This window comes from Fusarium falciforme, chromosome 3 (genome assembly GCF_026873545.1).
Source record: "Fusarium falciforme chromosome 3, complete sequence".
In the NCBI taxonomy this organism is placed as follows: domain Eukaryota; kingdom Fungi; phylum Ascomycota; class Sordariomycetes; order Hypocreales; family Nectriaceae; genus Fusarium; species Fusarium falciforme.
This window is the reverse complement of record NC_070546.1, coordinates 1,519,369-1,540,395: the sequence shown is the minus strand read 5'-3', so window position 1 is coordinate 1,540,395 and position 21,027 is coordinate 1,519,369. Positions and strand designations below refer to the sequence as shown.

The window sequence follows — 21,027 nt, the reverse complement described above, 5'->3', positions numbered from 1 at the left end:
CTGGGGTGAGGATGGAAATAGATCATCGCAGGGGTACGTGAACGGGCGGCTCTTGGGCGGCTCCTCTGCCATGCTTCACCCTACGGGCGCTTGTTGAAGCTATACTCGCCGACCCAACTCGACTAAGAGACGCTCTATCGGGATCCATTGGTATGAACGACTAGATCTACTGGTCTAGTGCGTTGGTGGGTTGCTGTGGCAGTGCTGGCATGCCTGAGACGGTTGGAGCCTCATCTGTTGTTGGTTCGGTTTCATCTGAGAATGCCTTCGCTGAAACCAGACCAGACCCGCACCAGCTCGTCGCCCAAGCACACTCGCTCTTAGTGTTACCGATGGGCTGGAATTGGACTGTGTTTCTGGGCCATCAACTGTTGGCCATGCTCCCAACTCTCCTCCCCATCCATATCTGCATCGCCACGATGCGGCCGCTGTTGGCCATCTCCTGTCACCTGTTGTCATCTGCTGCATCCTCAACTCCTGTTAGGTTCCCATGTTCGCATATTACGGGCTGAGTGCCACGGATCAAGTGCCAACCGTTCATCTGATTTTGTCTCCTCTCATGCTCTTGGGCCATTTTGTTGATTACCCTGCCCTGTCATTCTGGAGAACTGCATCAGGCATTGCGTGCCACCGTCTATTCTGTACATTCAAAACCACAAGCCATGAAAAAAAAGAAATCCTGCCCGTCCTAAAAATGCCTTGTCCTCGCTTCCGTCTGTCACGCTCCTCTTTTCCACCCGCCCAACCACATAACAGAAGGAACTCGCTGTTGGCTCGCTTCATCGCACTGCCTCTCAAGTCCTAGATGATGAATCCTTCGTTGGTTGTTATTGGGCTCCTCACTATGGGGGTGGATGTTGGCTAGGCGGATATGTGAGAAGGGTGCGAGGGTAGACGAGGTCCAAGGCCGAGCAAGGCAAGGTAAAGCAAAGCAACCAATGCGAGTTCCGAGAGACCTCCAACTATGTCATATCATTGGCCATCTTTCGTCGCCTGATAACGTGTGTTCCGGTTTTACGCCCATATCGTTGAATGTCCCGGGGCTCGGTCGAGGTCTGGGCACCTCGCCGTATCCTGAAAACCAAAGGATACTGGGTAGGCTCCCGCCAGTCAGCCCCGTACTGGCAAGGAGACGTCTAATGCATGTGCGTCATCGCGAAGGATCCCTGATATCCCATCTAGTGATAGTACCCATTCGATTGATTGGACGCATGCTGCTCTTGCTGTATGTACTCCTCAAAGTAAGGGTGGTTGCAAGCTGCCTTGGCCGAGATGCGTCCGGCAGGGTCGTAGACGAGCATCATCTCGAGAAGCTCGAGGCCGGCGTCGTCGAGGCTGTGGCAGAGGACATTGTTGTAGTCACGCTGCCACTTGGGGAAGGATGACTTGAAGTCGGGGTACGATGTGACACCAGGCCAGACTTCCTCCGAGGGTGTTCCAAGCGTCCTAGAGATGGTCAGTACTTGTGTTCGTGAGGTCGCATAGAAGTCAGTGCTCACCGGAAGATCTTGAAGATCTCGTCAATCTCCGAGTCACCAGGGAAGAGGGGCTTTCGTGTGCACATCTCGGCAAAGATGCAACCGACGGACCACATGTCGACGCCAGTCGAGTACTGACGTCCACCCAGCAGAATCTCGGGGGCGCGGTACCACAGGGTGACGACCTCGTGGGTGTATGTGCGCAGCGGAACACCAAAGGCGCGGGCAAGACCGAAATCGGCGAGCTTGAGGTTGCCCTCCTTGTCGATGAGGAGGTTCTGGGGCTTGAGATCGCGGTGCAAGATGCGGTGGGAGTGGCAGTACTTGACGCCATCGCAAAGCTGGAGCATGAACTTGCGGACGACTTGGTCACCGAGACCGAGCTGCATCAGATGCGGCGAAGAGCCCTCGGGGAGGGCCTTGCCTCGACCACCATCGCTCACAGGAAGAGCCTCCATGTACTTCTTGAGGTCGAGGTCGAGGAACTCGAAGACGAGGTATAGCTTGTGGCCATCGGCGTGCACGATGTTAAAGAGACGGACAATGTTGGGATCTCGCATCTCCTTGAGTAGGGAGATCTCGCGGATGGCGGTGCTGGGGACTCCTTCATCCTCGGCCTCGAGGCGGATCTTCTTGAGGGCGACGATGCGACCATTGTTGGCGAGGTCTCGGGCCTTGTAGACGACACCGTAGGTGCCTGGGGAGGGTTAGCATTGACCTTGGCGGTGACATGTCGACGGCGGGCGGTAGATGGCAACGCAACGAACCTTCACCAATCTTTTCCAACTTTTGGTAGTTCTCCATGGCTAGAACTCGGATGGGTGACGACGGGAGGGACAAGGAATGGCAAGGCGGACGAGTCGCCTTTGAAGGATACCAGCAGCGAAAGACCCTGCGTCTGTGGCGTCGATCGTCGTCGAGCTTGGGATGGTCGTCGGTGGAGGTCAAGATGGAGATGCGCGCATGCAGCAGAGGGACGTTGAATTTATCGTCGAAACGGCGCGAGGGAGGCTGAATCGTTTTCGCCGGTGACCAGCGACAGAAGTAAAGTGTGATGACACGCGAAAGAAACAAAGGCTGTTGTTTCGGTCGAGAGTGAGGCGGCTCCAACGAAAGGTTCAGGTTGGCGGGGAGGAGGTTCCAATAGAATAGCTTGGGGACCTGGTCTCCAGCTACAACGATTGTAAGCGGGGTGAGGAAGAAAGGAAATGAGATGGCGATTCCCGACTCTTGACCGAGAGTAACCAGCGAAAAAAAGGCAAATGACTCTCGTATAAACTCTCGTACGGATGCACCCAGGCCGTTAAAGGTGACCCTTTTTCTTGAATGTCGACTTTGCAGGTGGCTTTGTTTGTTCCTTCAAAGGAAGAAAAAATAAATGCATCAAGTGTCACGAGTGTTTACTTTCTTTGTTTGGTAACGAGGGGCCTGCGCGTGGGTTGCCCGCACCAGTAAAAACAACAAGACACCCCCAAAAGTCCGCTAAAGCCTCAGCGCACTCTCTCGTCCATGACAGCGGATTAGCGGACGTGGCTGTCGACACTAGACCTGAGTTACACTGTCAGCTCTGGCTGGTCAATGGCCCCGGACCAATCATTGGCAAGAACCGCCTCTTCAATTTCAAATATTTGCAGCTTTGGCCTCGCGGTGACGGGCGGCGAATCCGAGTGCGCGGAGCTGGCCAACGCGTGTCAGACGCGTTCTCTTGGGTTTCGGATAGTGTTGATTCTACTTCGGAAGAGGAGAATCATGTTTGATAGTGATCTTTGGCTGTGACTAGCTGACATTAACAAAGGCATGCGCAATACAAGGCTGGTAGTTGCTGTAAACCTTCAACACCACGTATTACATCACCAAACAAAAAGGAAGCCATCTACGCCAACACCTTGACGCAGGCGCAAAAAGAATCAATCGACGTGGGCCTGATTCGAGCAGACGCCTCCGAAGAGAATAGATTTCTAGTCTATCGCATTAGACCACTCTGCCACCACGCCTTGTGGGATTGATTTGATGGCGGCGGGTCCGGTATTGTCGCTCAACTCCACAGACAGGGAGGGAGGGTGTGTGAGAGGAGAGGACTTGACATTCCAACTTGGGTGTTTTACGTACATCTGCGGCTTCTATTGCAAGTATCTTGGGACTATGATAAGTCAGAATAGAATAATAGTTGCTAGTTGCAGTGAGGAAGCGTACAGGCCGGTGTTGCATGGAGCTAACCTAGAGGACTATGAGACATGACAGATACAAGAATGAAGGAATGCAACTCTGGCCCGATCTTTAGTTGAAACTCACTGACGAGAACGTCCCTGCCTAGAAAATGCTTGGGAATGAGTCTAGATGAGGACTACAAGCTAAGGGACGATGCATGTCATTGTGGATTGCAGAAAACCGATCGATCCATAGTCCAGGGACAAACCGATACCACATACCTTTCTTCTATGCAAGGCAAAGAAACAAGGCAAAGATCTGACACTTCCCAGCCACTGTCTTACAGCGGGAACTTTAGTCATGACAATGAGTCTGACACGGCGTCCACCTGGGAATCAAACCTGCCAGTGAACAAGTTGGCAAACTAGTTCAGATGGAATGACACCTCCATCATAGAGTCTAATAGAGCCTCATTCGAGGCATTCCTATCGCCATTACCCTAATGTCAAACATGATTACCCAGCGCCCATGTCTCGGCAACTACTAGCTGACACACCAACGCCAGCCTCATCCTTGGACTCATAGGTATCTGTCTCACGCGCTCTCCTTACGCCTTAGATCCAGTATCTTTTCCAACTTCAACGTTCCCTTGGCACCCCAGCCTGCCGGCCCAGCATCCACGTCTGGCCGCACGCTCATATACCAGCTCCAGGCCCGTCTGTCCAGATCATCTCGGCCCAGCGTGTCTGCCCAGCTCGCAAACAGCAGCCGCAGCGCGCCTAGCACGCGGCCCAGGTGCTCTTGTTTCTCCTCATTGGCTGCGGCAACTGTCTTCTTGACTCCTGTTTCTGGCGGCGCAAAGGCTCGGAGAATGTAGTTCCGTGCTCCTTCGGGTCGGTGGATAGCCATGCCCACCGTCGAGGTCGTGGGCTTCTTATCCTCCGTGTCGAGTGCCCACACAGGTTCCCCGTTGAGGCTGGATATGCGCTTCTGGGATGACAGGGCGTCGTTGAGACACTCTCTCATGAGGCGCCATCGATCTGGACCAAGCATCACGCCGCCATACCATCTCGTGAGCACAACCAACGTGTTGCTGATGTCAAGTTCGCGCAATTGCTGAAGCAGGAAATTTCCACAACCCGACTCGCCATCGTCAAAAGATGCTTCTTGCTTCAGGGGCGAGTTCCCAAAGCTTGTCCGGATAGCCCAGGCGTTGTGAGTCGCAGTTTCGAGCTCGGGCTTCTCAGCCATCAGAGACTTAAAAAGTGCTGGCCGTGCAGATGGTGATGATACGGGGATGGCGTGAGCTATAAAGACGGATCCTTTCGAGCTCAGTTTCTGGCTTGCGGTCCAGCTCTTGGGTTTCGGTGGGCTTCCTTGAAGTGTGACTGAAGAGGCGTTGGACGACGACGGTTGTGATGAGCCGGACCAGGTGTAGCCGCCTCGCTTGAGGACCGGGACTTGACGGCCCATGATGCTGATCTTTGGCTGGCCTTCCGGGATCTTCTGCTCACCTCCTGGAGGTGCCTTTTCAATGCCTATACTCACAGCTTTCGACCGCGAGTTGGCGCTCACCACGGCCTGAGCCAGACTCAACCGGCTGCTTGGTGGTTGCTCTGGCATTGTGAATCGCAACAGCTCAACCACAAACGCCAACATCAGGGGCGCCCTGTTCGTCACAACAGTCGTATTCCGAATGACCTCTTCGTCCTCCTCTAGGGGTAGTTCCAACGCTGCCTCAAGCTCATCGCCGGACATGGCGCTGTAGTCAAGATCCCGTCGATGCGCCTCCAACTTGGGTTTCTTCGCCCCAGCACCGACTCCCCCATCCTCCGCCGCGCGTTTCCCGCCGGACTTCTTCCCGTGCGCCTTGCACGCCGTGTGCAGGCTCTTTGCCGCCTTGGCATCTCCACCGAGAGCTTCCTCGACTGTTGCCAGGGACGCATCGGCGATCTGCGCGATGCTGGGTGATTAGACGCGTCAGCCTTGCAGAGGTTAGGGCTGGGGGTGGTTGAAGGCAGACCTTCGGAGGTTCTTTGTCTGAAGGGCTTTTACTTGGCCCATGGCGGCCATCATGGACATTTTGCGCGCCGTGAACAGGCGTAGCAACTCTTGGAGGTCATTCTGAGTTGCCATGGTCACGGCGTCGCCAGCAGGAGCAAAGAGATCTGATGATGAACTAGTCGCGATTATCGAGTCTTCCAGTTTGTTGTCATGTCATAGAGTTGATAGACGAGTTGTCGATATCGATGTAAGTCACAAGTTCAATCCCCTCCGTTCACAGTCCGTCGCGATGAGCTGCCTGCGCCCCCAGGATCGGGTCCACTTTTCGAACCGGCCTGTCGGATGGAGCCGACCCGCTCCGGGGCGGGAACCCCGTTCAGCGGATTTTGAATCTATTTTCGCACAGTCATTCAAACCTCAGAGTCACGACGTTCAACAGCTGCGCCGGTCGCAGTCTCGCCCAATTCCTATCCTCAATGCATACACGACAAGTAACTCGATGATATCCCCGACTAGAGGCCTCATCGCGAGGTCCGTTCGCTCTCAATGGCGCCTTGCGAGCTCTTCCTCGCGAGCTCCCCGCCCTTCAAAGACACCACACAAACCTCCGCCCAAGACTACGAGGCCCTACAAGCCGTATATTCCCTTCAAAGCACCCAATTGCTTCCAAATTAACACCCTAACACTATCTACAGTAAAACTCTAGCTTCCTCACAACCGCCACCGCCTCCCCCTCCCCCTCCGAAAGCCGAAACCCTCCTCGATCTCTGGCGCTCGACCTGGCTCCCTCTCACCGGCGCAGCCCTCGCCGCTGGCGCCCTCGGCTTCTACATATTCGGCACCGTCGCCGCGTCCTTCAAGGCCTGCCCCTGCAGCGGACCATGCGAGCACTCCACCCCGACCGGCCGGCCGCCGGCGCTCGACGGCGACAACGCCGAGCAGTTTGACAAGGAACTCAATCTGCCCGAGTGGTGGATGGGCATCACCGGTCTGCGGAAGCGCCTCGCCGCGCGTGCGACGGGACATGTCTTGGAGCTGGCCATGGGTACGGGACGAAACCTCGAATACTACAACTGGGAGCCACTGAACGAGCGTGTGTCAGAGGCCAAGGGGGAAAAGCAAGGCAAGGCTCGCGCTGAGGCGCCTCACGGGATAACATCATTTACCGGCCTCGATATCTCGGTCGACATGCTCGACGTCGCCCGGAAACGCCTCGTCAAGACCGTCCCGCCCATGAAATCATCCGCCCCGATCGTCCGCGCATCCACTATGGCCGACCATACCGGTGGCCAGCTCTCCTACCTCGACGACCAGCTCCGCCTGATCCATTCCGACGCACACCATCCTCTCCCCGGACCCTCAACATCATCGACGAAATACGATACTGTTATTCAGACGTTTGGTCTGTGCTCCGTGTCAGACCCTGTCGCCGTTCTCACCAACTTGGCGTCAGCTGTCAAGCCAGGATCAGGGCGCATTATCCTCCTAGAGCACGGAAAGGGCTGGTATGGCATTGTCAACGGCCTACTGGATAAGAATGCAGGCAAGCATTTCGAAAAGTACGGCTGTTGGTGGAATCGAGACATACAGGGTATCGTTGAGGAGGCTGCCCTCAAGACGCCCGGCCTCGAAGTGGTCAAGGTGGAGCGGCCCAACATCCTTCAAATGGGCACCCTGGTCTGGGTCGAGCTCCGAGTGAGCGAAAAGGACCGATCATGATGCGTGCTCACCGCCTTGGGGCCATGACGTTTCAAGGAAACTTGAGTAGGAGAAAGTGAGAAGGGCTTGTAAAATATGACTATGTACAGTATTATCCAAGACGTAACGTAGAGAAGCTCAATCTGAGTGGCATTGCACATTTTCCAATCCAAGATACGCGCGCGTCCTTTTTATGCGCCAAATAAATCAAGTCATGAGGGATCTCCCCCGATCCCCAATCCCAATCCCATCCCCAACCAAATCAATCCAAAACACCAGGCAAGTCTAATAGTACAAATACTTCTGCAGACCCCGCTCCATGCAATTAATATGTATGTATCGTATATCCGCCGTCGCAGACAAGGCGGAGTCGTCATCTCAGTCATCCTCTTGTAACTCCTTGCGCCTGCCCAAAGGAGTTGTCGTCGTTCAGCATGCGTCAAACAAGCAGTCGATCTCGTCAATCTCGATGCTTTCGCATGGTCTATCCCATTCCATAACCTTGCTGAGCTTCAGCCAGTTGTCTGCCTCTTCGTCTTTGCGCGCGCTCGGTGTCATGGTCGACATCGGCTTCATGGCGGGGCTGGTGAGGGAGGCAGTCGAACCAAGCATTAGGTGCTCGCCGAACCAAAAGTCGTCGCGGTAGCCATACTCGGAGGTATGGGTGCGGTCGTTGGTCTCGGGAACAGGCGCCTCTTCCGTAAACTTGCGTTTCAGCAAGAAATCAGCCGTCTGGGTGAACTCGCGCTCATCCTTTTCCAGAGGCGGCGAGTTGCGACGGCTGTCGCGGCGGTTTGGTACGTAGCGGTGATGGGAGGGAAGAGAGCCAATGGGAGTGGCGGGCATGGTAAGGTCATCGTCGCCTTCGTCAAAGTTGTGATCCGACAGATCCACCTCGGGCGATGGGCTGAGCTCACGCCGTCGGGCATCCGTGTCATCTGAACCGGAATCGTCCGTCAGCGATACCGAAGGAGTATCGAGGGCGCGACGAGAGGGCACGACGGAGCTGGGGTCTGGAATAGGCTGACGAGGGCAGGTAGTAAGGAAGAAGTAGGTTCTCCGAGGATGGACGCTCTCGAGTTCTTTGGCAAGAGGGCATGATTTTTGAGCACTCCAGCATGTGCGCTTCAGATACGAAGCCAACCGTGAGGAAATAATAGCACAGGGGTTGGCGGAGCTATGATTGGAATGTTAGCGCACGGGAGGCGGAGGGGTTGAGGGGTGTGAAACTCACTGTTGGACAGAGGCGAGACGTTGAGCCAGAACGGTCGCCAGCTCTTTGACAAGATGAGGTCGGTTTCCGGTTGACTGTAGTTGAATAATAACAGCCTCGACAATGTCGTCTTTTACCGCCTCGAGGTCAATCTTGGGCTGCTCGATGTCTAGGTCGAGGCTCGAGTCCGGTCTTGGCGAAGGAGGCGGTGTCTGCTCAATGGCAACGTCGTCGGCGTACGATCGCTTCTGTCGCTTGCTGGGATGCGATTCGGAGCCCTCGGTGCCAGATGTGGGTGGCGACAAGGCGGGCGAGGCAGAAGAGGACGACGATGGCCGTGAAGCGCTCTTGGAGGCAGCAGCAGCAGCAGCGCGAGCGGCGTGTGTCATGGGAACGTGGATGCCCAGGCTGGGTAGAGAGAGCGACTTGCGGCGCGTATTGTAAGGCATGGTGATGATGTCTAGGCGAGAAGAGGGGTTTTGGGTTGATCTATTTGCGAGAGAAGCCAAAGTCGACTTCCATGGATCGGTTGCTGGGATGGGACGGTTGTTGAAGAGCAGGCGGGCTGTCTATCCGCACGTGTTGAAGGTAGATCGAGAGATCTATCGAGTCTATCGATCTAGAAGAGGCGGTGGTGACGAGCTAGCTGGGGATGAAGAGACGAGGAGGTGAAGGAGGAGGAAAGTCGCAAGGGGATACCGAAGGGGTGGGATTGTTTGTTGTTGACGGGGTCTGAAGGGTCGAGGGGGTGGAGGAGAGGAGGAGGAGAAGAGAGCGGTCTGTCTACGGGGGGGTCAACTACAGGAAGGAGCAAGGGAGAGGCGATGGATGGATGACAAGCACGAGGAGGAACATGGAAGGGGATGGGATGGGGGCGGAAGGTGGGCGACGGACAACTGGGGAAGGCACAACGGAGCTCTCAGGCAGTCAATGAATCAATGCTTGTAAGCTGATAGGTCCAAAGGCAAGGTACTCGGATCCATCACGGACTGGAGACTTGCAGGAGCAACGCCTCCACCTTCTTTTCCTGAAGGTGAGTGATGAGGAGGGAAGAGAAGAAGAGGGACACACAAAAAAGTGTGTGTGTGTGTGTGTGTGTGTGTCTCTGTCCCCCAGGCAAAGAAAGAGCACGAGAGCTCGAACTTTTTTTTTCGTTTCAGGAGGCGCCCATTGGCTGGCACTGGCTTGCATGGCTGCCGTGGATGGGGCGCGCTAGACGTCAGTGGGACCAACCTACAACCTAGCTAGTGGGCATCTGGGAAGATCCATGTCCATGGCTGATGGGGACCCCCTGCAACTGTACATCCAGCCGCAAGAGAGGAAAAAAAAAAAAAAAGCAAGAGGCACAAGAAGAAAAAAAAAAGTTGTTCGAGGAAGGAGGGGTTCCGCAGGCAGATGCAGGCAAAGAGCGCGCACTCTTCAGGCAGCGGTGGCCCCAACCTCAGCCCAAGCAAACATGTTGAAGAGAGACTTGATTGTTTAACTTGCCCCTTTTTTTTCTGTTCTGTTTCTTGATCATGGCAAAGGCAATTGATGAGAAGAGGCAACAATCACGGCGGCTCAATCATGGCCTCGGCATTACGTTTACAATTTTCCGTCTGACTCGCCCAGCGTCTTCTGCTTCTTTTCTGTTTCGAGTTTAGCCTATGCTACTCCAACGAGACCTCGCGATCGAGCCTCGCCTCATCCCTGGCAGTAGGAGAAAAAAAAAAAGGCAGCCGCTCGCTCGCTCGCTGTTTTTTTCCCGCCTCACCCGCCTCCTTCTGGCCCTTCCGGCCGCCGGGCCACCTCGGGTCGGAGAGGGGACCGTGGTCTCTCGTTAGTTTGTAGCGCTTGGGGGGACCCTGAAATCCCATCGGACCTCTTTTCTGGGTCTTTTTTTTGGGGGGAACCGCTGAGGAAGCGAACTCTGGCTCCGGACGTGGAAGCGAACTCGAAGAGCACACCGCATTGTTGCTCTCTGGTTCCGTGCAACTAACTTACACCGCATGCCCTGCGCTTATGCTGCTGTATCATGCACGAGCGTCACAGCGAATGCAAAAGGGTCCTGGGCTGGTAGGTACTTGCAGTAGGTACGGAACGGATACGGTTCAAGGCAATGTCCCTACCAATGCAATGTACCCACCCTCATCTTGAATTCGATGGAGATGACGAGTGGGCCGAATCATCTCGAGGTCCCTCTCTTGACTCCATCCCGCCGTCGCCCATGGCAATTTCTTGTCGCCGAGGACTGGTGTTGCAGATGTCGATACGTATGTAACTGCGCGTAGTCCCCATCCATGCCAGGCCAAGTCCCTGGCGCAAACCGATGTGTAAGAGAAAATGTCTCGACTGTCCAGCCTCGGCGACCAATCACGGCGCCGGTAATTCGGTGTCGTTTCCCTTTTCTCTCTCTTCCTGTAAATCCCTCCCTCCCTCTCCAGTGTACGAGTCCTGGTGGATTTCAAGCCGCGGCATCCGAATCTTCTTTTTTGGCCCACGGCCACGGCTTACACGGTTGGCGAGCGAGGTGGTCAGTTCTTCCCCAACCCTGCATTCGCTCTGTGTAAGTCGCGGGCGGGTTGTTTGTGTCCCATTGTTGTCGATAATGTCTCTGGCGTTCATTTCAACCTTTAATTATTTTTGTGTCGTTTCCCGGTGGCATGCTGCTGCTGGAACAGTTCGTCTCAGCCCTTGTCTGGCATGAGACATGTCTTTTGTCCGCCTGTTCAGACTTAACCTGCACATAACAAACACGACCAAACACCCAAATCTCGTACATGACTTACATAGGTACCTGGTCCAGCACCGACCACCGAACAGACCCTGGCCCCCAGCAGCAACCCCTCCTTCGCCTCGCCCTGGCCGCGTCGTCATCGCCATCTCTAAAAAAGAATTCGCCTCCTCCTGATCGTCCTTTCTTGTCCTCCCCTCCTCGAACCGAGTGATTGGCACGAACACTTACCCTACACTGCAACATCGAAACAGTAGCAACATGTCACTCTCCAAGCTGAGATGCCACGAGGTGGGCTTCCATGCAGCTACTAGCTCAAGCCCCTTGCCGCGCCAGTCTCCAACTGACATGGCCCATGGATCTCTCCACTTGCGCCTAGACCAGACTTCGACCTCTCCCTGATGGATCTCGCCCAAGCTCCATCTTTCTGGCTGAGCAAACCCCCCCAAACCGGGTCAACACCCATGCCGTATCGTCTGATGTTTTTGTTGTTAGTAGACTTGCGCTGCGCTTCCAGCGAGGCTGGCATTGCCGAAGGACGGCCTCGGATATAAGTCAAGATGGAGAGTCAGTCTTGTGAATGCTACTGTACGGAAAAAGTCATTTCCCCTTCATCCACATTCCACAGCTCAAATCTCCGCCCTCACCAGCAGCCCTCCACCTGTGAAGTCATTGGCGATAATCAGAGCTGTAGATCGTCAATCCCTTTCCCTTGCAGCTCCCTCGACACTCTTCACGTCCTAGCGCCAACAGCTCATCGTTCTCCCTACCTCGAGGCGCGCCGCCTCTGCCGTCCGCGCTGCCTCAGGCCGGACCGCGAGGCTCTGTTCTCCAATTCGTCAGATCACCCCTCCCCCTCTAGTCGACACAAGGCGTCGGCTGTTCCGCTCCGCTAGACTTTGGTGCCTTACACAAGTGTAGAGGCCATGGACGGTGGGACGGTACTTGGCGTGGCCGGGTCGGCTGATTGAGTTACCCTACACCGATGGGCTCAACTCTCCTGACTCAGGCATCGCCTATCATGCCCTCTTTGCTTTTTGCTTCACCTCGACCCCACCCCACCAACATTTTCACTTCGTCACATCCGGCCGCTATCACTCTGGTGACGTCTACGTCTAGATTACAGTACAGTAGCATCTGACACCAGCCTCATCCAGCGAAGCCATGGAGTTTCCCTTTGTAACTCTCGACGTCTTCACCACGACCCGTTATCGCGGAAACCCCCTCGCCGTGGTCACCATTCCCGCCGATGTCCCAAAACCCTCGCAGCAGCAGAAGCAGACCATCGCCCGCGAGTTCAATCTCTCCGAGACTGTCTTTGTCCACGACGTCAACCCAGATGGCCCCGAGAGTGATGTCACCCGCCGGGTGATCGACATCTTCACCACCGACGAAGAGGTTCCCTTTGCCGGCCATCCCACTATCGGCACTGCCGTCTCTCTTATCCCCCAAGGCGTCAATACCATCATAACAAAAGCAGGCCCAGTTGCTCTCGTCCAGACTCGCCCTGGTCATATCCAAGCTGCCATCCCGCACAACGTTCGTCGTCATCGTAGAACCCTCGCCCAACTGCCCTCTCCCGTGCCAGGCCAGCTCTCTGCCGACCCAGCGATCCGTCAACTTGAGCTCGAGGCCCCACTCTTCAGTATCGTCAATGGTTTATCGTTTGCGCTCATCAACCTGCCCGACCTGGAGCACCTTGCCAAGGTCCGGACATGCGTCGTGCCCTTCTCTGTCGATGGGCTGCTCGATGACGACTGGCAGACTGGCCCCTTGTTCAAGTACTACTATGTGTTTACTGGTCAACGTCAAGAGAACGGAGTAGACATCTTCTCCATCCGCACTAGGATGATGGAAGCAGCAATGGAAGATCCTGCGACGGGCAGTGCTGCTTGTGCCCTTTCCAGCTTCCTCACCCTTCAGCAGCCCAATCTCCAAGATCAGACCTTTCGTTATGAGATTGACCAAGGAGTCGAGATGGGTAGGGAGAGTAACATCGTAGTCCAAGTCACGGCGAAGGAGTCAAAGATTGACAAAGTCGAGCTCTCAGGGACAGCTACCACAGTGATGAGAGGCCATGTCACCATATGAGGGGATACGCTGGTCATCTCGACAATATTCATATGCCTTCGCCCAAAAGTGATACAGTTTCGTTCGTGACCAACCATGCGCCTGGTGTTGTTTTCCGACACATCCTCAAACTACTATCATACAGTGATACAGTATTACAGCAAAATGTGATGGGGTCATGAACCTCCCCGTCCCCCCAGACGAGGTTGTCCCTGGACCGCAAAGACACTGCTTCTCTATAATTCTCACTTCTTTTTGGACCCAACGCCCCTCCCTCTCTCAACTATGTGCCGTCCCAAACCAGAAAAGTCCACCAATGGCATGTGCTTCCGTATAGGTTCGTTCCTCCTTGTGCCGTTATACCCAGTTCCCGCCATATAGTCAGTCACATCATGCATCTTAACCTCGTTGAACCACCTGGCCAAACTTCTCAGCAACCTATGGTGACACTGTTAGCCTCCTGGAAGTCTCTGCCAAACACGCCTCAAACCTACCTCAGGAATCGCCTTAATAAAAGGGAGCTCAAAGAAATTGTACTTGTCGCACTTGACAATCTCCACAACCGTAAACAGCAGGCCCCATGGCTGCGGCCAGAAACTAACCAGCCGCTCCAGGAGGACCCGCGTGATTCCCTGTCGGATCTCCGTCTCCTCGGGATCCTCCAGGTCCTTGCTGAAGATATAGAGGAGGGCCTGGCTGAAAAAGTCGGTGTGCGCGTTGGGGAAGCGTAGCTGGTTCACCACGCTGACCAAAAGATAGTATCTGGCCTCGGCAGGGAGTTCGTGGATGATGAGGGACAGAGTTGAAACCTCATGCTCGTCTCCAGATACTGTGACAGCCGTGCCAGCCTGAGCTGCCTGGTCCGCGGCGTGCTGCCCAATGTAGATGACCACGGCATTGATGACGGCAAGGTTGACTGCAACAGGTACATGGCCATATGTTGTCACCTTGGGAGCGTTGTGTGTCATGGAGTGCGTGATGTTAGCCACAATGTCCTCTGACGGGCCACTCTGGAGGGCCTGGTCGACAACGCCTAGCAGGCCAGCATCTCGGAGGATTGCAGTGGCCTCGTTCACCAGGCCGGGATGGACCCTGGACTCGTCGGATCGATCCTTGGCATTCATCTCGACAAACTTGGGACTCTGCTGTGGGTTGGCGGCCAACACGGCGTTGATCAATTGTGTGCAGTGCGGCGGGATGCTGGCGCAGATTCTGACGTGGTTAGCCGCGACGAAATCGGGGAAGTCGTGTTGCAGGATGATCAGAAGCTTGAACGCGGCTCGGTAAATGTCCTTGGCAATGTTGGATACTTCAAACACTTTCAGTTGATCCCCAAGAGACTCAAAGAGCTGGCACACGAGGTCGACGAACAGTCCCCATCCGGCGCCATCGGGCAGTTGGAGGAGTACCGGCATGAAGGCGCGGTGCTGAACAAGAGAGAGCCAGCCATAGGTAAAGCCAGGAATGAGAGCAGGGCCCATGCCGGCAAGTCGGGAGGCGATCCTGAGCAAAATGTCGCGGCGCTCCTCTTCAGAAAAGTCCTCCGAGATGGCGTGGATCTCGTGTAAGAGCATCGACAGTAGTCGGAAGAAGACTCTTTGGTTCAGTTGCTCCCCTCGCTTGACGCTGTGATGGTTGAGGACCAGTGTGATTAGCGCCATGGTCGAGTCGACAAATGACGCTCGCGTAGATGATGTGTCAAACTGCAAGCTGACAAAGGTTCCAATCAGTTTGGCGAGCGCATCGACCGTGATGTAGACATCGGTGAGAGCGCCAGGGTGCATCGTGTGCTCGAATCGCTCAACCGATGTATCGATGGCGGTACGGAGAAAGACGAAGAAATCATCACGGTCTCGGATAACCTGCTTGGCCTGCAGTTGCTGCACAAAGATCGATCCAGACGCGTCCGAAGCATTGTGGTTGTTGCACAGGTGAACCCACTCGTCCAGCACATAGTCCATCTGATCTTGTCGATATAGCGCCTGGTCGTCTGCCTGTGAAGGGTGCGACAATCCAGAGCCGATCAGCTTGGACCTGACTCGTTGACCAATAGCCGAGCCGGGGTCTTCTCTGATCCAAGCCCATGCTGCCTCCAGGGTCCTGACAAAATCAGCATACAGGGCGATAGGGCGGTTGTTGAGAAGTGTAAGGTCAAGCATGTGCTCCAAGAAGTCGAGCGAGCCCTCCTTACGGGCTTGGAGGGCCTTGGACATGGCAAGATCGATGTTCCTCCAATCCAGCAAGTCAGTCCGAGTCAATGCCGCCAGTAATGGTAGGCTCAAGAAGGTGGGCCCTGGCTGTTGGCTAAACAAAGCCCGGACACGATTGTTAAGTGCAGGGCCGGATATCTTTCTCAACGTCTCCAAAACATGAACCAGGCTCTCGAGCGTCAAATTGTCCTCCACTGGCGAGAAGATGATCTGGCTGATCTGCTCAGCGGCGTATATGGCGAATTCCTCCGAGTTCTGCGATGTCTTGATGATGTGCTGAACCAAAGCATCGACAACGTCCAGGACAGGATGGGGTCGTGGCAGGCCTTGGAAATGATCCTCGCGAGCCTCGGTTGCTACCCTCAGGAGTTCCTGAAGTAGCTTGTTAACTCGCTCAGCTAGGCCGCGGACATCCATGGTGAACCCAGGCGACCTTCCGTTAGATATGGCATTGGCTCCTGCGTGGACCGGGGCATAGGGCTGCATCTGAGTGCTTAGATGTTGCTGAATTGCAGGGGTTTCAGCAGGAGTTGGTATATTGGGCATAGCCGTGAATTGCTCCTGCAAGACCTCGTTGGCGAGAGATCTAGTCGCGTCGGATGTCGAGGGACCGTGAGAGGGAGTAGGGGCAGCGGCGCTGCGGGGTTGTCGAGCAAAGTCCTCGTATATGGCCATCTGGTCGCTGTTCAATCCGTTGCTGGTTGGCGAGAGCTTGTACGGGTGCGGGATGGTCATGGCCCAGCGGCTGAGGCTCGAGTCGAAGTAAGGTTCGTTGGGTCGCTGCATTCGGTGTCGTCGACGAGCTTCCAGTTCTCCCTCCATCATCTCCTCAATCTCAGGCACCGCCCTTTCCTCCGCCTGCTTCTCGATGATGTTGCAGGCCAAGTCGAGGTTGGAGTTGACGCACATGATTATGGTACCCTCTGGCAGACCTTGAGGAATGTCGTTCGACAGGTTCCGCATGTAATTGGTAAAGTTGGCTCGAAGTGGCTCCTTGGATGTAACAAGCGCGAGGCTTCCCGCTGTGGCTTTCACCATATTGATAGCAGAGGTTCGCACGCGGTTCTCATCGGGCTCGGTAGCGAAATCCTTGTGAATCATCTGCTGCGTTGAGATGGCAGCAATAGTGACGGACCGGTCCACAACAGGCTGAATGATATCCTGCAGGGCTCGACTGAGAGCAGTCCGCACAATATCGTGGAGTCGGGTGGAGGTGACAACCATCTCGTTGGTTGGGGGAATGTTAATGAGAGGGCCGAGGTCTGGAATAGTCGGTGCAATGGCCTGGGGGGAGAGGCCAGCCCCGACGGCGGATCCCATGCCGTTCAGAGATAGATTTTCAAAGGCATCTATCTGTTCTTGAGGCGGTACATCCGCTGGTTCCTCGATGACCGGTCGGTTGAGGATTTCTCCCGAGGGCTCGATGCTCTTGTGATCGAGATTCAAACCCTTGCAAAGGACCTCAATCTCGAACTTGAGATTCAGCTTCAGCTCAGCATGATGGTACAACTCGATCAGTAGGTGGATAATATCCATCAGCCAAGGGTTAGGAGGCCGGAATACCGCCGATGTGGCACCTTGGACAAGGACTTTGCACACAAAAGGGATGACGACGATAAGCCTCTTCGTATCATGCGCTTCGATCAGTAGCTGCTTGAATGCAATGTTCCTGTGCTTGATCGGTCGGTCGCGCGCAAGAGTCATGAGACCGAGCCAGCCGCCGAGATTCTTGAGATGCGTTCTTTCCGTAGAGTTTTGCATCGTAGCCTCTGAGTTAAGCATGCGGGACACGCTGACGTACGTCTCACGCAGCACCTCGCCCCAAAGGGACGTGTCCTCCAAGAGCCGGACGAGTTCGAGATACACATGATGGTAGTTTGGCTGCATCTTGGCACGCTCCTCGACAAGCTGGCAGGCGAACCATTGCTGATGCCTTCGCTCCAGGGTCTCTCGCAGCTCGCTGGACATCGATACCAGTGTTCCTTCCGTGATGTTGTTGAGAACAAACTGGACCTTATCCTGCTCGACTTCGTTGGGGTCCTCGAAATCCATCTCGGGGGCCGGAGGGTCGACATTGATGGAGGAGAAAGCAGGAGCTTGGCGGTCTGCATTGGCTTGTTCTTCAGAGTTTCCGTTGGGAAACGTGTCTCCTGGATAGCGGACTCCATGTGGCGTTCCCGCTCCGTTCGGGCCGCGAGAAAGATCTTCTTCATGCTCCATCACGACCTCCTCGGCCTTCTTGTGCGCTTCTGTTCCCATAAGACCCGGGATCAGGACCAACTGCCGACAGAAAAGGGGCCATTCCCGGAACCGGACTAGGAGTTGCATCAGCGCTTGCAGACCGAACTTGTACATGGGATCCTCGGGCACATGGTCCCTAACTGCTTCCAAGATCATCCCAAGTCCTATCTGGAGAGGCAGCCCCGAAATGAGCTTGTGCGAGATGATGCCGCCAAACAACACGGCTGTTGTGGCAAGGGCTTCCAGTGGATAATCGACGTAGTGGCTGTACTCGTCGAAAAGTCCATGAATCATGCAGGCAAAGACATCTTGATCCAGAGCATCCTTGGAATGCTTGTACCGATCAAGAACTTCGACGATGTTTCGAACCTGCATTTCATCGCTGTACATCTTTTTGTAATGCTCCTCCATCTTACTGTTAGCGGTTGGGGGGAGGGCATTTCCATCCTTGCCATTGGCGTCGATGATGTCGTCGTAGCCTTCGCCATAATTGATCAGTCGAGGGTACGCTATAATGCAGTGCCGCTGAATTATGATGAGCTCCTGGACAGGACCCTTGGGCAAGAGATCTTCGAGGATGTGTAATAGCGCTGATACGGTTCGAACCTGCAGAGTTGTCGTAGTCTTTGCAAGCGGTTGCCCATCAGGGCCGCCTCGTTGGTATTGGCTTTCTAGGTTGGCCTTGATCATTAGGAATTGCAGAAGAGTACGAGACATCTCGTTTCCCCGGTCTGCGTAGAATCGTGCCCACTTAGACAGGTCCAGATATCCCTCAGCGTGAGCCAGCGCAGCCAAGTCGATACCGAACCCGTTGGCTAGGTACACAAGCGAATCCAACCAGTTGTGCTTGACTGCGTGCTCAAAAACAAGGGGAAGATCAACAGGCTTGATGGCGTGCGCGTCAATCAAGCGCTGCGTTACCCACTCCTTGTCCTTCTTCCACAGGCTATCGAGAACGAAGTCGTACTCAGGTGAGCGTTTGTAGAGGAAGTTCTCGAACAAGGAGTTCAGTGTATCAATGGCCATTGCTGCCCAATGCTGGCGAGGGACCTCGAAAGCGGAAACGAGAAAGATGTCGAGATTCGGGACAACCACTTCTTGAAACAGCCTCTTCGCTTCGACGCTTGTGGAGGCCACAACGGAACTGAGTGCGACATTGAAGATTGAGGAGAGAGCAGCCACAGAAACGAGCGGATGCTTGACAGCCACAGCAGCTCGCTCGCGAACATTGGGAGGGGAGTTTGCATAGTCGTCTAGGGTAATACTGCGCCGAAGCCCAGGGATCGTCGTCGCGTCAAGCTGTTCGGGGGTTAGAGAGGCGTATGCACTGACAAAGGATAGCTGCGCCTCTGGATGCCTCCACACGCCACCCCAGAGCCGCTGGATGTCCAGATCAGAGTTTGGGTCTTGCGCTATTGGTAAAAAGGCGTTATAGAGACGCAAGAACTGCTGGGAAGAGACCCTAGCGGACGGCTGATCGAAATAACCAATCACCTCCATCCAGTCAAAGGATTTCGGCAGTACCCTCCTGAGGGCCGCCACCAGGACGTTGGGGTCATGTTGCGGGGTTTGGGTGATAGTTGTGAACGTCAGGGCGGCGGAGACTTGTTCGGCGTTAAGCTGTAGGTTGCTGGCACGGTTCTGTAGATACGAGACACAAGTTTCCTCGTCTCGCGTGAATTCGATGCCGGTTTTTTGGAGGTACCGAACCAAGCCATTGGAAGGTCGATCGGCCAGCACTCTGCTCAGGTCAAGAGCAGCTAGAACCTCGGAAGGCGGCGGTTGATCCACGCTAATATATCGCTTTGCGAGGTAGCTCTCGAGATCTCGACGAGAAGAAGGATTAAAGCTGGGAGGGTGATACTGAAGGAATCGGTCGATGATTAGGGCGATGAAGGAGGGGGTAAGGTCAGCATGGGCTTCGAGTTCGGGTCGAGAGATGATATCGACAAAGGTTGGGAAGTTTGTCGAGAGTATAGCGTCGGCTAGAAAGAGGATGAGTCTGTGGTTGCGGGATAGTGTTGGACCGGATGCTCACCTTTGGTTTTCAAGTCGGTTCGGGAGCCAAGCTTGAAGGCCAGAGCTAACAGGGTCTTTTCCAGGGCGTCGAGCTTGAAATGCTCCATAAAGGTCGAGAGGTCAAAGTCGCGGAAGATGTCTTCAGTGCCGCTCTCAATTGACTCGGCGATCTTGCTCGCTTGCTCTGGATCGTGCGCAATCTTCCGCATCTCGCCGACGAGGATGTGATAGTTGCCTGGATTCGAGACAGGCCTGTTGAGGCCGGGGAATATCTGCGGCGCATTGCCGGCGACAAGCCGGGTGAAGTACTTTGAGAAGACTTCCATACCGTGTTCATCGATGAGCTACAAAGAGGTTGCACCGTCAGCAAGACGCGGTGGCTGAGATGGGATAGGACCCAACCTTCTTCAATTGGTCAACCTGCAATTCCCACTTGGCGCGGTCCTTATCCTCCTTGATGGTGCTAAGCAGAAGATAGACCTGGGCCACGACAATCTTGGTCAGGGAGTTGGTGCCCGTCGGACTGCTGGCGCTTGGGCTTGCGCCAGCACTGAGGATGGCGGCCTGCGATGGGTGGGGAGAATGGCTCGAACCCGTCTGAAGAGTCTGCGCAGGATTGGGCGAAAATGATCCCGCTCGAGGTGGTGGGACCATGGAGGTGTATTCGCAGCGTTGGGGGATGAAAAAAGGGAGCGCCTGCCCTCGGAGTGGTGGCAGACCGAGAGGCTCAGGAAGCGAGCGGGCGAGTGAGTCTGTGGGAGGAAGAGTCGATATAGAGGATTCCTACATGGGGGAGCGGCAACGCGGGACAGCGATCGGGATCGAGAGGGGGAGGCTCGAAACGGGGGAGGCTCAAGAGGGGAGTTCGAGAGCGCGCGATCGTGCAACCGAAGTGGCAGCCGGGAGGGGACTAGAGAGCCTGACTCGACTTGCGGGTGGAGGTGCGTGTCGTGTCCAGTGATTGTCGTCGCGAGGGGTACAGCGCCGAGAACGCAGCGTATTAGGAAGCTCTGGGGGGAGCCTGGAGCGGTTCGGCGTCGGTCGACGAACAAGTCGTGATGAATATGCGTATTGATAGTTCGTCAAGAGTTGTCCATACATGCACGAATGGAATGGATGTGGTTGGGGTTAGGTGCTCTGTAAGGTAGGTCGGAGGATAAGGTAGGGTCCTGAAAATGACAATGCACCGGATAAATCCCGGTCCTACAAAGTCGGGGTCAGCCTTCCCGCCAC

At 55.1% G+C, this 21,027-nt stretch overlaps 6 protein-coding genes across 6 annotated transcripts; 2 read left to right on the top strand and 4 right to left on the bottom strand.

Annotated features, from left to right (window-relative positions):
* Nucleotides 1-1,178: 1,178 nt before the first annotated feature.
* NCS54_00381200 (Cyclin-dependent kinase 1) lies at nucleotides 1,179-2,818 on the bottom strand (the record flags this gene model as incomplete). The annotated part of the gene is made up of 3 exons (XM_053149369.1): nucleotides 2,246-2,818; nucleotides 1,500-2,175; nucleotides 1,179-1,446 (listed from the first exon to the last, which is right to left on the bottom strand). The coding sequence occupies exons 1-3, from the start codon at nucleotides 2,280-2,282 to the stop codon at nucleotides 1,179-1,181; spliced, it is 981 nt and encodes a 326-aa protein (XP_053005344.1). The 5' UTR covers nucleotides 2,283-2,818.
* Nucleotides 2,819-4,220: 1,402 nt separating this feature from the next.
* On the bottom strand, nucleotides 4,221-5,762 carry NCS54_00381100 (UPF0029 domain-containing protein; the record flags this gene model as incomplete). The annotated part of the gene is made up of 2 exons (XM_053149368.1): nucleotides 4,221-5,589; nucleotides 5,650-5,762. 2 exons carry the CDS (start codon nucleotides 5,760-5,762, stop codon nucleotides 4,221-4,223), a joined length of 1,482 nt encoding a protein of 493 aa, XP_053005343.1.
* A 157-nt stretch (nucleotides 5,763-5,919) lies between these two features.
* Nucleotides 5,920-7,349, top strand: NCS54_00381000 (Hypothetical protein; the record flags this gene model as incomplete). Its single annotated transcript, XM_053149367.1, has 2 exons — nucleotides 5,920-6,266; nucleotides 6,326-7,349. The coding sequence occupies 2 exons, from the start codon at nucleotides 5,920-5,922 to the stop codon at nucleotides 7,347-7,349; spliced, it is 1,371 nt and encodes a 456-aa protein (XP_053005342.1).
* Nucleotides 7,350-7,757: 408 nt separating this feature from the next.
* NCS54_00380900 (Hypothetical protein) lies at nucleotides 7,758-8,990 on the bottom strand (the record flags this gene model as incomplete). Its single annotated transcript, XM_053149366.1, has 2 exons — nucleotides 7,758-8,505; nucleotides 8,563-8,990. 2 exons carry the CDS (start codon nucleotides 8,988-8,990, stop codon nucleotides 7,758-7,760), a joined length of 1,176 nt encoding a protein of 391 aa, XP_053005341.1.
* A 2,844-nt stretch (nucleotides 8,991-11,834) lies between these two features.
* NCS54_00380800 (Hypothetical protein) lies at nucleotides 11,835-13,345 on the top strand (the record flags this gene model as incomplete). Its single annotated transcript, XM_053149365.1, has 2 exons — nucleotides 11,835-11,842; nucleotides 12,412-13,345. 2 exons carry the CDS (start codon nucleotides 11,835-11,837, stop codon nucleotides 13,343-13,345), a joined length of 942 nt encoding a protein of 313 aa, XP_053005340.1.
* Nucleotides 13,346-13,723: 378 nt separating this feature from the next.
* NCS54_00380700 (Hypothetical protein) lies at nucleotides 13,724-20,448 on the bottom strand (the record flags this gene model as incomplete). The annotated part of the gene is made up of 4 exons (XM_053149364.1): nucleotides 13,724-13,762; nucleotides 13,819-19,760; nucleotides 19,814-20,138; nucleotides 20,197-20,448. 4 exons carry the CDS (start codon nucleotides 20,446-20,448, stop codon nucleotides 13,724-13,726), a joined length of 6,558 nt encoding a protein of 2,185 aa, XP_053005339.1.
* Nucleotides 20,449-21,027: the final 579 nt, after the last annotated feature.